This window comes from Cryptomeria japonica, chromosome 6 (genome assembly GCF_030272615.1).
Source record: "Cryptomeria japonica chromosome 6, Sugi_1.0, whole genome shotgun sequence".
NCBI lineage: Eukaryota > Viridiplantae > Streptophyta > Pinopsida > Cupressales > Cupressaceae > Cryptomeria > Cryptomeria japonica.
The window spans coordinates 240,310,953-240,326,070 of record NC_081410.1 but is presented as its reverse complement, the minus strand read 5'-3'; the positions used below and the strand labels follow the sequence as shown (position 1 = coordinate 240,326,070).

Here is a 15,118-nt window from a genome sequence, read left to right as displayed (position 1 = left end):
TTAAAATCTGCATTATAACTCCTAGAGATCTCAAACTACTCTCAAACATCCTACCAATATATACATGAAACACATTTTGATGCCCCTTTCCTTTCTTATACTTAAATGTTATATTTCATGTATATATTTTAATGAAGAGAATGAGACTGACTTGTAGATAAGGATTCCGTTTTTACAAAATTTTCACCATTTTTTTTCGTAGAGACTGAATTTTTGAGTGGGGGCTATGGGGGACACTTGGGTGCGTCTGAGATGTCTCAAAGACATTTGGACATCTCCAATGTTCCCAACAAGTCTTCGACATCCCAATGGTGGTGGAGGGACGATAGGGGGACATCTCGTCCCCATCCCCGCATCCCGGAGAGGGCCCCGTCCCACAAATATGGGGTTTTGTGGGGGATGCATCCTCGTGGTTCAAATAATATCAAGTTCAACAATTAGTTTAAACTTTCAAACTTCTAATCATCAAATAGATTTCCTATTTCATCAATATTAGATGATGTAGGAACATGAGCTGAATCACAAGTAGTGCCAGTACCACTTGCATTAAAAGTGTGCTGGTTTTCGGACTCCTCAAATACAATCTGCTGGGAAATGGAAGCATCCTAGTCAATATGCTCTGGCTGTATATGCCACAACTTCCTCTCCCTTCCTTGTAGTCATGTTGTGCGAAAGGAGATACAAGCTGGAACGCACATATACTAAGTTTTCTGCACTTTTGGAGTGCAATTTATTGCTCTTTACTTATTGGATGAAAGAATATGTGCTCTAAGAGTGGATGAAAGAATATGTGCTCTAATTCCTCTTAGATGGAGATGAACTAGCAACCGATGAAGACAAAGTAAATAAATAAAGTTATGCATTATAAAAGTAAAATTTAAAATAAAGAAAAAAACTATAAATGGATCTTTAAAGAATAAAAAATATAAATTTATTAAACTTGTGATAAAACTTTGATTGCAAGGGGTTGTAGGCATTGCAAGTATTGGCCATGGAAGTACCAACAACTATGAAAATCCATTAAGAACCTATCACGAAGAGCCTCGCTACTTTGACCATTTGAGTGCACAGAATCAATGAACTCACACATGATTATATCTTGAAATCTAGTTTTTGAGATGAGTCTAAGGAATGTTGCTGTATACCCTTCAGTCACTTCAAAATCTCTATATGGGGTAAGCCTTCTTGGCACTGAAAGAATCCAAGTATTGTAGTATTTTGGAGACAATGCAAAGACAAGAAGATGTAATGGGTGGTCATTTTCTTCCATTTTCTTTCAACAATTATGTGCACCTGTTTCAAGAAAGTCTCTTTAGGGTCTTGCTCTTTTGCATTTATGATTGCACTTCATCTTCTCAATCATTGAGTCGATGCCATCATTCATCTCTTCGATTCAAGGCTTGCCTATGTTAGTATAATGAGTCATGCTCAAAATGGGCTTGGCGAAACTAAGGAGAGCCTCCACACAATCCCACCATGAGGCATCTAATATCATCGACTTAATTTTGTTGCCCCTTCAGTTTTGCTTTGCCTCCATACAGACGAATTTTGGCCAATCACCATGTTAGAAAGTGCCTCTCTAACTTTCATAAGTTGTCTCAAGATGATTGTATTAGAGGTGAAATGAGACTTTGCAGCATATTAAAAAATATAAAATTAAAAACAAACTTTAAAGAAGAATTAAAATACACAATTAAATTATATTAATGTAAAATTTAATACTACTTACCTTCAATAGCTCCGGTTTTGAAAATGATCTAAAAATGCCTTGAGACATGTGGTGGTTGGTGATGAATATTGGATGTGCTTAGCCTTTGTATACAACTCTTTGATCCAATCATTTTTATTCCCAATCTTTTGTAGCATAAAATTGAGAGTGAGTGGACAACTCAAGGTGCCCAAAAGATATGTGAATATCATTCCTCAAACAAGAATCCAGTAGCTCTTCAATTGTTTGCATTGTCCGTTATGAGTTGAGCAATGTTATGGGGTCCCACTTCCTCAATGGCTGCACTGAGAATATTGATGCATAAGGGATTCTTTCCCTTCAAATCTAACTCTCATAAATCAGAAAACTCACTATAAAATCGGATCCAAAATATGCAAACAAAATATAGATTTCTTGATTGAAAGCAAAATCTGAATTTGATCACAAATCTTAGCCTATTGGCTTACCATTCAACACAAACAAATCTGATTACAATGTCTTAACAACCTCCTCGTTCTTCCTCTTCTTCATCTTCAAACTTTCAAATTCTTTAAAGACAATTTTCTTCTTCCACTCAAATCTTCCCCAAAAATCTAAAAATGGGAATTCTCAAATTAATGTTGAAATTTTCCTTTTACCCATCATAGTTACCAAAAGTAATATCTGGTAACTTTCCAAAAGGCTACGCCAAATCCCATCAGATGCATTTCCAACTCCACCTCCAAACCTGCCAATAATATCAGTCAACTAGGCCACCCACTCTACTCAATAGGACCCCAAAATAGAAACTGCTCAATAACTCATTCTTGGATGCCCATTTTTGAATTTTCAACATTAAGAAAAGTAGTTTTGAGTCGAGGCAAGTTGTGATTCTCATTTCCCTTGCCCAAAAAGGAATATTTCAAATTTGAGGATGAATATTCCAAATTCAAATTTGAATCTCATGTCCACCTTTCACCTGCTCCTCACAATCCACGACTCTCAAAAACATTGCCCCTTTATGGGACACTGCTATGACATTGATCAAGGGATGATTTTTTGCATCCTTCCACCTATTTGAAACAATGGACACACCTATCTCAACCCATGAATCCCTTACGGGCTTCAATGAATCTTCAACCATCTTGATCTCTTGTTCCAATAAGGTGCCATACCTTCTCATAACCTGGGCGCTTGTACCCTTTTGGAGCTTCATTAATTTTTTTCAATCTCTCTTTCCAATATGGTGAGCTAATCTCTTTCCAATATGGTGAGCTAACAACATTGAAAGCCAACCCATTCACATAAATACATCTTGCTCCGTGTTGGTTTGCTTTGTCTCAACTCTCATTTTGAAATGCAGTTTAGGATTAGATGAGGGTTGCATTCGTTTTGATCTTTATTTAATTAAGGAGTGACTTCATTTTCAGGCTTCTTGTTTATCTGCTTGTTCTTGCTCAATAACATATCCTATCACTATCTCTTAAGGCATAGGTACACTTTTCTTTACAGGGCAAAGTTTGATGCCTTTTTCAGGTACTCCACACAAATGTGCTTTCACTTGACTATATGAACTAGAATATTGAACATTGCAAATCCAAATGTAACCCTTCCACTTGGCACTGTTTGTATCATTTGAAGTTTGAATATATCTCCATAGAGGAAAATTCATATCTGCTCTGAATTTAGGTTGAGTTGTGGAGGTGGAACTAGTTGCCATTGTGATTCCTATGGCAATAAATTTTGTAAACAACACATTCAAAACAAAACAAAAATTTGAACCCAAAAAATAGATATAGAAAACCTAGCTCTTTTGGTCTTTGATACATTCATAAGAAAATGGAAATTACATAGATAAACAAACCATAGAATTTGTTTCAAAAAAATTGAATTTTTTTTTACCTTTTTGCAAAAATATCCTTCTACGATCTTCTGGGCAGCCAATGAACATTTGAAAATGCATTGGAATGAGAATTCAATCGTTGTAGAACCTTCAATTCTCAATCTTCAACTACCTTTGTTGATCTAACAAGCAAAAATGAATGCTTAGCCTCTTGAAATGATATTTGTTGTTTGCGAAAGAAATGAACTAAAATGAAGTAGTTTTGTCGTTTCATGTATTTTAGAGGCTACTTTAGGGTTGAGGAGGGTGTCCAGATAAAGTCAAACAAAAAAATAAAAATAAAATCCAAAAAAAGCGTAGGAAACTGTTGCTGCGTGTTTGGGCTTGCCTAGGTTCGTCCTGAGTTTGCCCCACATGAACCAGGGGCGGAAAGCACACACCCTGCCGGGATCCACAAAAGTATCTGACTACTACTCGGATCTGGTGCGAACCGAACTACATAGAAAACATGAATGTGGTCTTGAAGGCCTTGTGTGTCCCCCATAGAGTATTAATTGTAATTTTTGGCATATTTAAAGTGGGTGCCCCTGGTGGATGTCCTGACATCCCTGAGATGGCAAGGACAGCAGGGTATCCTCAGGGTTTCCAAATAGGGGGACATCCCCACCTTGGGGAGATGTCCTGGGGATGCCCCTTTTTTATTAAATTTTTAAGGGATAAGCAAGGGATGTTCTGCCCTTTCTCCCTGTCCCCAGAACGCCCCCCTGCCCAATTCATAAAAACCTTGGTAATGCATCCCTTGGGCATCTGTTGTTAAGTGAATATAACAAATTTTTCTTTATTTGTTTTGCTAAAGTTAACCAAGGATAGATAGTTTCTTAAGTAGATAGATAAAAGTAAAAGCAATTTTTCTAATAATATTAAAAGTTCTTACAGGAAGAAACTTATAGACAGTACCCGGTGTGTGTGAGATTTATTTGTTTCTTTCTTGGTCAGCAAGGATTACAATGAGAAAATTTTAATATAAATATAGTGAAAGCTTTTAATACTTCTTTCCTTCAAATGTAAAATTTTTAAGAGTTTCAAGTAGAATAAATGCCTGATGCAAAATATTTGAAACAAATTCAGAATGATGAAACCAAAAAAGCATTTCAAACAGTGTTCAGCACCTCAAGTTCCTTTTCTGTCAATAACATTTTCTCCTGTCACTTTTACCTCTGCATCTTGGTTTTTGCATTGCTTGTTCAATGCCTTCTGTTAAATAAATGGTATTGATAAAAATTGAAATCACCAGTGTAATAATTGTAATACAGGATCAACTATTTCATAAAGCAAATTTACAATGTTCAATTATAATTATATTTAACTTTCTTATTGGTTTGATGTTCCAGCACATCTGATTCTTCATTTGGTATGGATATGTTCAAAAGAATGCTTCAGACTGGCACCCCAGGCATGCTTAGCTGATGAATGATATCGAGTCTGTGCCATCATACAGCTGGCATTGGTAAGGTTTATCTCTTATCCCTCTCCACACAAGCCTGCTAACATGCAATGCATGTATGCATATTCACGTGAGTCTTATTTAACAGCAAGCAAATTTTGAGGTCTAGTGAATGCCAAATGTTTTGCACAGGTGCTCATTTCCAAATGGTTTGTGCTTTTGCCATGCAACAAGTCAAAACGTCGAAGTTAAAGAAATGTCTGGAAATCAATTTGCAGAGCTCAACTATAAATAACATTGGCAGATACTGTCTTACCATTCAACATATTTGTATATCAGAAGAAGTTTGAAATTGGAAATGTCAGGATTACAAGTGCCTTGGCATAGTAATTTACTAATTTATTATGAATAAGGATTTAGGAAGGCAAAATTCAAGCATGTACAGTTTTTACAATTTTATTGCTGTGAAGTAGCTTATTGAGATTAGAATAAATCATTTTTATCTTATAATCCTTGAAGGGGATGAATTTGTAAATAATTGAACTTTAAAATTTCAATTGTATATTTCAAAATTATTCTGAAAGGAGAATATTCTACTGGAATTTAAAAACTTAGGATTTTGTAAGTAGCGATTTCATCTAAATCTTTTCTTCGCTATAATGTCTTGAATTATCCTGCTACTTATGAACAAAGTTTTCATGTGTATGATTGCTTTGTTTTTAACTATATATGTTTTTCAATTGAGGTTTTGGATCACACACACTTTTCTTGATGATGGATCACTCAGTGTGATCCAATGCATCAACTAAAAAACATACAGTTGAAAGTTGAAACCAAAAGCAATCATACACAATACACATTATTTCATGGACTGTGGAAAACTTATGCCAGCAACAAAGATATCATCAAAACTTTTTTGTTGTTATAATGTTACTCTTTTTGGTGATCGGTGAATTGGGGGTTGTAAGGGGTCCCCCAACCCCAAAGGCTTGAATTTTGCCAAATAAAGAGTGGAAAACGAATAAGAGAAATTAAAAGCCACACAATTGAGCGCACATCTTTAGATTTAACTGCATGATAAAAGAGGGCATGCTTGATCACATTAGTTTTTGATGTTATAAATTCTCTGATGTGAACTTGAAAACCGGAACTAAGGCCCTAGATAATATCAACAAAGAGAGCAGAATCTTAGACTGCCTTTTACTCTGCTCAGGAATAGCTACATTCCCACCTAACTTTTCATCCAAGGTGCTACTTCAGAACTCTAGGGAATTCTAGAGTGAAGGGAGGGTGCGATCTGACACACACAGATGGCCTTCCTAACCAACTCCCAAGAATTTCCATGCCGTTGTTTCCTCTTTGCTTTTAAAAATTCTCGAAATTGAAAGCCAGGTGTTTTCCTACTTTTACCCATCCAAATCTAAAATAACACATCTCCAAAAAATTGTACCCCTCACCATTACTAGATGCCATGCTTTGAACAAAAAGACATTACTTATAATAGCTGTCTGTCTTTCAATAGCTATGAAACAAGCACACCACAAAACGTGGAGTGTAACAAGGCTAATCTACAAACATACCTGACAAGGATATGGACATTGAGTGGTCATCTAGCCCGGGTTACCTGAATTATTCTCCCTGATCTATGAAGATTAAAGCTTTCAGGTCCATCCTTACCATGTCTAGTGGTCGAGCTTTCCTAGATTCCAGCTAAGGCGAGGGACATGATTCCTGTTATTTGGCTTATTATATAGAGTAGATATTGGTTGTGCTATGTGTGTAAGATGGGTTTTAAAGGGAGCTACAAACAGGGTTTTTATTAGTATTTTGTGAATGTTTCTTCAACAAGGGTTTAGGATTTGCAAAATGATAATCTTACCTAAGAAGGCCAAGGTTTCTTGGTTGCATCGAGAGGTTGATGCAAGAGCTAATGGTTTGTTATTAGAATCCATACAACCTGCTATGCTTGCTAGTGATAGTCCAGGCACAATTGCAAGCATGTTGAAATTGCAATTGATCCAGGTGTCATTTTTTTAATGTCTATGTAATTCCATTTTATGTTACATTTTACTTGGCACTTTTTTATCATTTCAGAAACATGTAAAGTTGAGAAATATTGATGAGGAAGCATGAGGGATTGGTTGTGGCACCATTGGATGAGCTAGTCCATCATATTGAGAGTGATTCAACCTTTGCTGATTTTGATTCAAAACTTTCTAGATAAAATTAAACAATACAGTGGGAGATCTAGTTGCTATGTTTTCACCATTTTTGACATTTTCTGGTTGTAATCTTTATATTTTTTCTTGTACTTTTTTTTTTATTGGTAAAAGTTATAGATTATATTAATTGGAAATTAAAAATTACATAGCCATAAAAACAGTTCCTTCCATAGGAAATCCCTTTTCATCTAACCTACCTATCTGTTCACTAGCCTCTTAAGTATTATATTCCATATTTCCACTATCAACCTAGCACCCTAGTACAAAAAGACCTGATTACAAAATGGTCCTATTCTAGAGGAAACATCTTTAATATTTATCCCTGATTTGAGGAGCCCCCTTCATACGCGCTCCTTTGAAATATGGCTTCTTTTTGCCTTTCTTTTTTGTCGCTTCGCCTTCTTTATATTGCATACTTGTCTCTCAATCCTTTAGATACTTCGTAATGTGCCTCCATCTGTCTAGCGCCTGTGCTCTCCTTGCTTCTCTATCATCATCCGCCCCCAAACTAAGGGTCTCAATGGTGGTTCAAAGTCGGCTGCATAAACCCATTTGCCCCCATCAGCCACTAAACCATCACTAGGTCGAGCCATTGCTTAGGAGTGGAGCCCATCCTTCCATTCCTCTTTCACACATTCTCTCATTACCCACTTCACGTCCTCTTTTGACCCCAGTTTCAGACACCAAGCTAAACTATATGGAGGCCGCATCTAGTTTAGTGCGGTATCTGAAAGAAGATTTCATATATTTCTCCCCCAGCAACATGTCCACCATTGCCAAAAATTTGGGGTCGCAATTTTGAAAATGTGCCTCAATCTTTCTTTTGTTATCTCGCCCTTAAAAGCTCCTTGTAGATTTGTAGTTCCAAAAGAAAATTTCGCTTCCATCTCGGACAGTATACAATGTCTTTCTCTTCCGATTGCAGCTCTCACTCCTTAGACACCTAATTTTGTCCACTTAATTAAATGAATACATAGTATTTATTTGATTATTTAATTATGTTCTTCTATTAATTAAATTAATATTTAATTAATTCATTTTAACCCTCTTCTCGTATTAATTAAGTAAATTATTGAATTTATTTGATTTAATCCACTTAACCAAATTCAAACAATTAATTAAATATATAAAGCGTATTTGTTTAATTAATCCTTTCCATTTAAATAAATTGCTGTTTATTTAAATCTCTAAAAGTCCATCCCTCACATTTAAATAAATAAATATTTATTTAAATATCTAAAACCCTCATCCAATAGCACTTTCTAGAAAACGCAAGTTGCACATTAACCCTTCTCCTAATCATGTCTAAATGCCTATTATTAGCCTAATCCCCTTTAAGTGTTTGAACATTCTTAAACTAAGGGGTTAGGGAAGAGTCACTTCTCAAAACATTTAAGGCTCGTACAAAGTCTTAAAGGCCGCCTCCCTTCTTCAAGAAAGCCCACATGGGTCTTTGACCAAACTAACCCACCTTTGACCCTTGGTTAGAGACCACCTTTTGTTCATACTGTTACGTCTTCTCAGAAATTTGGTTCCAACATCTTTTCTTGTCGATAATTTTGGGCGGTCCATAAAAATTAATCAAAATGAATTCATTATCATCTTAAAGTGATTTGATATTAACAATTTGCCAAGTAGAAGAGTGTGATTAACTAGAAAGGCTCACCGTGTTTGAGTTCCCCAAGATGCCAAGTACCCCAACCGCCCTAATGGCATCCACCCAAATATTCATACATCTTCCTTCTGATATGAAAAAGCCTCCAAGATCTGCCTGAACTAATTTTGATTTATGTTTTAACATGATGTCTGCTCTCGATTGATCAAGGCATCTCTTGATCAATTGCTTCTTGTTAGGGGCATTGTAGCCCCTAAAATTCTAGGTTATGACTTTCATTGTCCCTTGGGAAGGAAACCGCCTTTCCCGCTAAAAATAATTTCATCTATCCTTTTGCACACCTTGCTACCTCCAGCTTAATATGGATAGGTTTCCTTCCTCGCACCCTCTTTTCTCCTAGTTTGCAGGATTCTATCTTTGATTTAATTTGGAGGATGGATCTTTTCTCTTTGATAGCTACTTCATCTTCAGCAACCCAAATTTCATCCTCCTTTGAGCTCTCCCAAGGTGTGTCATCTTTCGAATTACCTTCCTCTACAAGATAATTAGTTCCTAACCCCATCCTTTCCTTAATTGGGGATACATGAATATCTTTTATCACACCCTCTCCATGGTTTAACTTAGTGCGTTTTGACATAGCCCACAACTTGTTCAAAACATCCATTTCAGGGCCCTCATTTTGAAGAGCAACAATCACCCCTTTTATTTTGGCAAGTGCCTCCCCAACCAACTTCGTAACTTCTTTGTTGTACATACCTTCCACTAAAGTTTTATCTGTTATCATAGGAGATTCCTCCTCCAGTCTTAGAGAATCTCCTTTTCCATCCTTTACTTGAGAAGACAAATCATCCTTCCCCATCATCTTAATAGCATTGTTGGGTTTGACCCTCTGAAGTTTGTCGTCCCTACCATCCAGCTTGCATCCTTTGGTAGCAAGATTCGTTAGCTTGTTTCTAATACCAATGAGGTTGGATTGGAGGTCAATCATTTCTCCATTATACTTTTATTATTCTCAATCTTACTCAGAGCATCTTTTCTGACTCTGACCTCTATTCTGACTCGTCTCTGAAGCAAACTCTGACCTCTATTCTGACTCGTCTCTGAAGCATCTAAAAGTTTGTTCGCCAGAGCCTCATTGGTAGTGTCTTTTCCTTTGTTGTTCATACATTGCCCCATAAGGTGTCCCACTCCTTTGTAGACTCGACAATGTTCCATAACATCCTCAACTTCAATTTTCTGCTTCCATACACTCGTGTTTGTCTTGATTTCTAATACGCTAGGCAATTGATGATGTGGTTTCCAGCTAATGCAAATCTTGGCATACATACTCAATTCTTTTTCTTCAATGGCTTCGTCTGCCCTAATGAAAAACCCTAATTTGTTTCCAATCTTTTGGAGAGTGTACAGATCCCAATTTTCTCTTGGGAGATTGTATAGCCATAGACATATTGGAATCTCCTCAATTGAGGCTTTAGTTGGGTCGAAGTTTGGTTCCCAATCCTTGACAAATAATCCCTTTACTCCCATGAAAAAAGGGCCATTGCTGAGAACCCACGTTTTGAGCATTGCATCTTCCCTAATGACCATATGGAAGCCATTGTTTTACCCTACTGAAGGCAAGCAAATCCCCCAATTGATAAAAAGGCTTTTTCATTATAACGTGAGATGGATATAGCCCTATCGTGGGTCTCAGAAGTGCATACCTTATTTTTTATCCCTTGGGTTTATAGGAATTTTAGATCTCCATTCCTTAGCAGAAATCTTCATGCTATTTTCCTTTGCTTCCTCCATGGTTTTAAACTGTTCGGGTCTCCACAACCGCCTATCTCCTCTTCCCCCATAATTCCTATGCGGGCCTTGGAAGTCATTTTGTTTGCTGAAGGGAAAACTCATTTCATTCTTCTGGTTCTCCCAAGCCTAGGCTGGTGACTTCCAGCCTCTAATTTGCCCTCGACCAGAAACAACTTTTGATTCTTGACCTCCAAAACCCCCAAACTAGTTCGCCTCTTGTGCAGACCAAGGGCTTTCCTACGAGTTGCCACTTTTGAGATACCTTATACTTGGATTATTCATTGAAGTGTTAAATCCATATTTTTCTGTGCTTTCCTTAGTGCTCAAGTTCAAGTCAAGAAGTTTTACATATATTTTCTTGTACTTGTTATATATGCACATTGACAATGAAAACATAAAATTTTGTTAATTTGTGTTAGCTCTCACCTGAATTTTCATTTCAACTCACATTATTAAATATGGTCCTATAATGAATACAATGAGTGTCTCTTATGAATAATTTAAATTTCCTCAAAAATTTAAAATCTATCAATTTTCTTAATTGTTGTCCAACTATCATTCCAAAAAAAGGTCTCATTTTCCTATTGTAATTGGACCATTTTCAATTTTTTTTTTTGTTGTGTATTGTCCAACAACATTGTGGAACATAGCCTTTATCATGTCCATCACCTTCCTCTAGAATTCTCGCTCTTATAGCCAAAGTTGTGGTTAAACTTGGATAGATGTCTTTCATTGTAGGTATGAAAGTGCCCTAGAATAAAGGGTATCTTTTAAGGACTCATCTGCCATTTGCTTGTAGTTATCACTTCCTACAACTTCAAATCCCAACAACACTTGCTACATGATCACTATCACAATAGAATTCCAAATTGTTACGCTTCCAAATCTATTTGCATCTACTTAGACTCGTTGAAGGTCGAGGGTGAAAAGACATTGTATTTAAATTTCTTTGGGTTGTGATGACATGCATCGCCACGATAGATGTGTGATGAGGCAATAGCATTGGGGTTTTCCAATGTATGGTTAATGGTTTGCCATTAGTTTTGTTGGGGATTTTATTATTGCCTTTTTCTTCAAATTTTTTATTTTTTATTTTTGTACCACTTACTATAAATATGATCATCTCGCTCAATGATTAGCCCTTCAACGAGGGACATTAAGAATGGTCAACTCCCAATCCTTGAGAACTCGAATTTCCAATTAGTATAGAAGGATATGATTTTCTCTTGCTTTTGCATGATATAAATTTTTGATAAAAATGTATCCAATTGAACCCCTAAGCCGTTCATTATCTTTTGATTTCTATCCAACAATAGTCTTCCCATAGCATTACTACATTTAATGCTCCATTAAAATCTCAAATTGAACAAACCTTTTTGCAACTTTTAAATGCTACTACATGGTAGAATGGAAAACCTATAAAATGCCAAATTTATCTAATATAGCAACCCAATTGCTCTTGCATAATCACAATTCATAACTATATGATGCATTATTTCTACCTTGTAAGGCAACACATACATATGACCTTAAAAATCATGTTTCATACTTCCTTAGGTTATCAAAAGTTAAAATTATATTTAAATCTGCTAGTTATACTAACTCATTGCATGTTTTTGGGGCATTACTATTTCAAACAACATCCATTAGCCAATCTAAAAGTGGAGGAACATCATGAGCAATGAGAATGGAGCAAGCCGATTTCACTAAATTAGCCCCTATAAAATTGCCTTTTCATATGGTGTTATCTTTTTTAAAGAGCACACATTTGAATTGGTGCAATCTATGTGTAATCGAGGAAATTCGATGAGAAAAAGTAAAAGACTTGCTTTGATAGTAAACTTCCTATATATACTTAGATAAGTTTAATTAGTTAAAACACTTTACTTAAAGTACTTAAAGAGAAACAAACTAGTTAAAATTTATTAATAAAAAATTTAATTTTTTGTAACTATAGAAATTGAAAGTATAGATGGTAGAGAGCCTTTGGTAGAAATTTGAGTGTTTAGGCCAAGGACACCAATATGATGCACATGTCTACGCACAATGTTGTAGTCTTGTATGGAATGAGAGCAAAAAATAGTCAAAAAATTGTTGAAGACCCAACTCTGCAATTTACCTAATAAAGCCCAAAATGAGACACACCAACAAATACCATATAGAAGAAATATAAGGAAAAAAACTAAATAGTAAGATTGAATTGATGAACAAATGCATGCAAACCTTTATATGGTTGAATGCCTTTGAAATATTTGCACACACAAAAAGAGGAAAATTTTGGGGGTCATTTGGGGACTTGCCTTAGCCAAGTCCTTGCTTTGGTGTTTTCACTTGCACAACAACTAGATGGATAGATAAAAGATAAAATGATAGATAAATAGATTAACATTTTGATAAAAAGACAAGTGCTTTGATAACTGATGTGATACATCCCACAGATAAAAAGAATGATTTTAATTTTAAGGCTTGAGAAAGCGCGCACGCGCGCACACACACACACACACACACACACACACACACACACTTGGAGGTCATTTGGGGACTTGCCTTAGCCAGGTCCTTGCTTTGGTGTTTCCACTTGCACACCAACTAGATAGATAGATAAAAGATAAAATAATAGATAAATAGATACATATTTTGATAAAAAGATAATTGCTTCGATAACTAATGTGTTATCCCTAAAGCTGCTCAGAGACAAAGATAAAAAGAATGACATTGCACACAGACAAACACTTACACCGATACACATGCACACACATGCATGTGCACACACGGACACACATACACATGCATGCACACACACAAATTGCTATAAAAGTATTGTAGCAAGTTGTAGAGAGTTGTTTGAGCAGAGTGCCATAGAGTTTTTGAAAAGCCAAGAGTGCTTGTGTGAAGGTATGATTCTAAAATGAGAGGAAGAGGGAAAAGAAAGGGGCAGATGAGTTGTTACAAATCATCTCGAGCCATTTCTACTAACCTTGACAAGGTGACAAAGTGGAAAACACTTGAAAACGATCTTTGAACTATAAATTGTTATGGGACACTAAAGCTGCACATGTAAGTTTGTGCTATGTGCTAGTATCTAGACAAATCATACTAAACAATGCAAGAAATGAAATAGAACTAACACAAAAGTGACACAAAAAGGTTGTTGCTAAAAATGAATCTCGAGCAACTTGAGAGGAAAAAAGGCTAATGCCGCTTTGAGAGGGAAAAGGCTAATGCAAGGGCTTGAGCTAGATAAACACTAAGAGAATGAACACTAAAGTGTATAAAAAATATAGGTGAAATTGCAAGGGTATGCGATACTCGACACTACACAATGCAACAAGAAAGCTATTTGATTCTTATCAAAAAGGAGATTTGCAAATATTTCCTATTATGTTTGATTATGTCTTCCTCAACTTGCTCTATCCAATAATTGTTTTCCAATACTCACCAAGAAGAAGGTAAGAACACTCAACTCATCATCCCCTTTACAGGACCTCAATAGATGGTTGCCCAATGACAAGTCTTCCTTGAAGAAAGCTCTACCTCTATCACGTAGTTTCCAAGATAAATGTTATATAATGATATTCTAGCTAAAAGTCTCCATCATTTACATGGCTTATACCTCTAGATTTTTGGAAGAAGCCCATTAGGGAGCTATTTTACCAACGATAAAAACCACGATTTAGACACTATTTCCATTACACAGGAAATCTACAAGGAGAAAGCAAACACTTCAAGAACCATATACAAGAAAACAATCAACCCTAACTTATGTCTTGATTATATCTAGTTTAATAGCTATTCAACTTTTTCATTATCGAAATAGTGTACTTGTATGCTAACAAAACATAATATCTATAATGATCATGAATAAATTCATTTTTCTTGCTTCAGACTAGTTCTAAAAGAAATAATTTTAGGTATTCAATTGACCCTTTTGAATTTTCTTTTGATATGGTATTACATAGTGCAATAAGTCTAAAGTTTGTATAAGAGCTTAGATTATGCTTCTTAATTACTAAAGCCAAGAATGCACATTTGAAGCATTTCACCAATTTTTAAGATTTCCTTGAGTCATTAACCACCCTTAATGTTTACCTCCTATGAGATCACAAAAAGCTTTGAAGAACTTACTTGAAAGCCACATCATTTTTCAAATCAAACACCACTCCTTGGACAGATTTCAATGAGATTGTTTAAGAACTCATTTTTGTTTGAATGATTGAAGATGGGATAGCTTCTAAGAAAGATGAGTCTCTAATATTTTGTAAAAACAAAATTATTAATAACTGAATAGTTCTACCCCAAATGTTCAAGGATGATTATCTCCACACCAACTAGATTCTTAACAAATCCTATTAAAAGCTTTATGCACTTTTCATAAGACTTTTTCTCTTCAAAATTCTCCCTCTTTAACATATGAAAACTCAAATTGACTAAACATCTCCTTTGTTTCGTAATCTTTTTCAAATCCTTTTCTAAAATCGACTTATCCCAAAAAATTAAAATAAAAAAATTATCAAAC

At 35.6% G+C, this 15,118-nt stretch overlaps 1 protein-coding gene across 4 annotated transcripts in view; it reads left to right on the top strand.

Moving 5' to 3' along the window:
- LOC131075652 (autophagy-related protein 101) overlaps positions 1-5,588 on the top strand; it is a 74,718-nt gene extending 69,130 nt beyond the window's left edge. For 3 of the 4 annotated variants that reach the window (XM_058012486.2, XM_058012485.2, XM_059207336.1), the window contains 2 exons: positions 4,922-5,037; positions 5,167-5,588. In XM_058012486.2, coding sequence (XP_057868469.2) covers positions 4,922-4,997 — 76 coding nt within the window. In that variant the 3' untranslated portion in view covers positions 4,998-5,037; positions 5,167-5,588. Of the gene's footprint in view, positions 1-4,921; positions 5,043-5,166 lie in introns of all 4 variants that reach the window. The other variant, XM_058012487.2, reaches the window with a different exon arrangement.
- Positions 5,589-15,118: the final 9,530 nt, after the last annotated feature.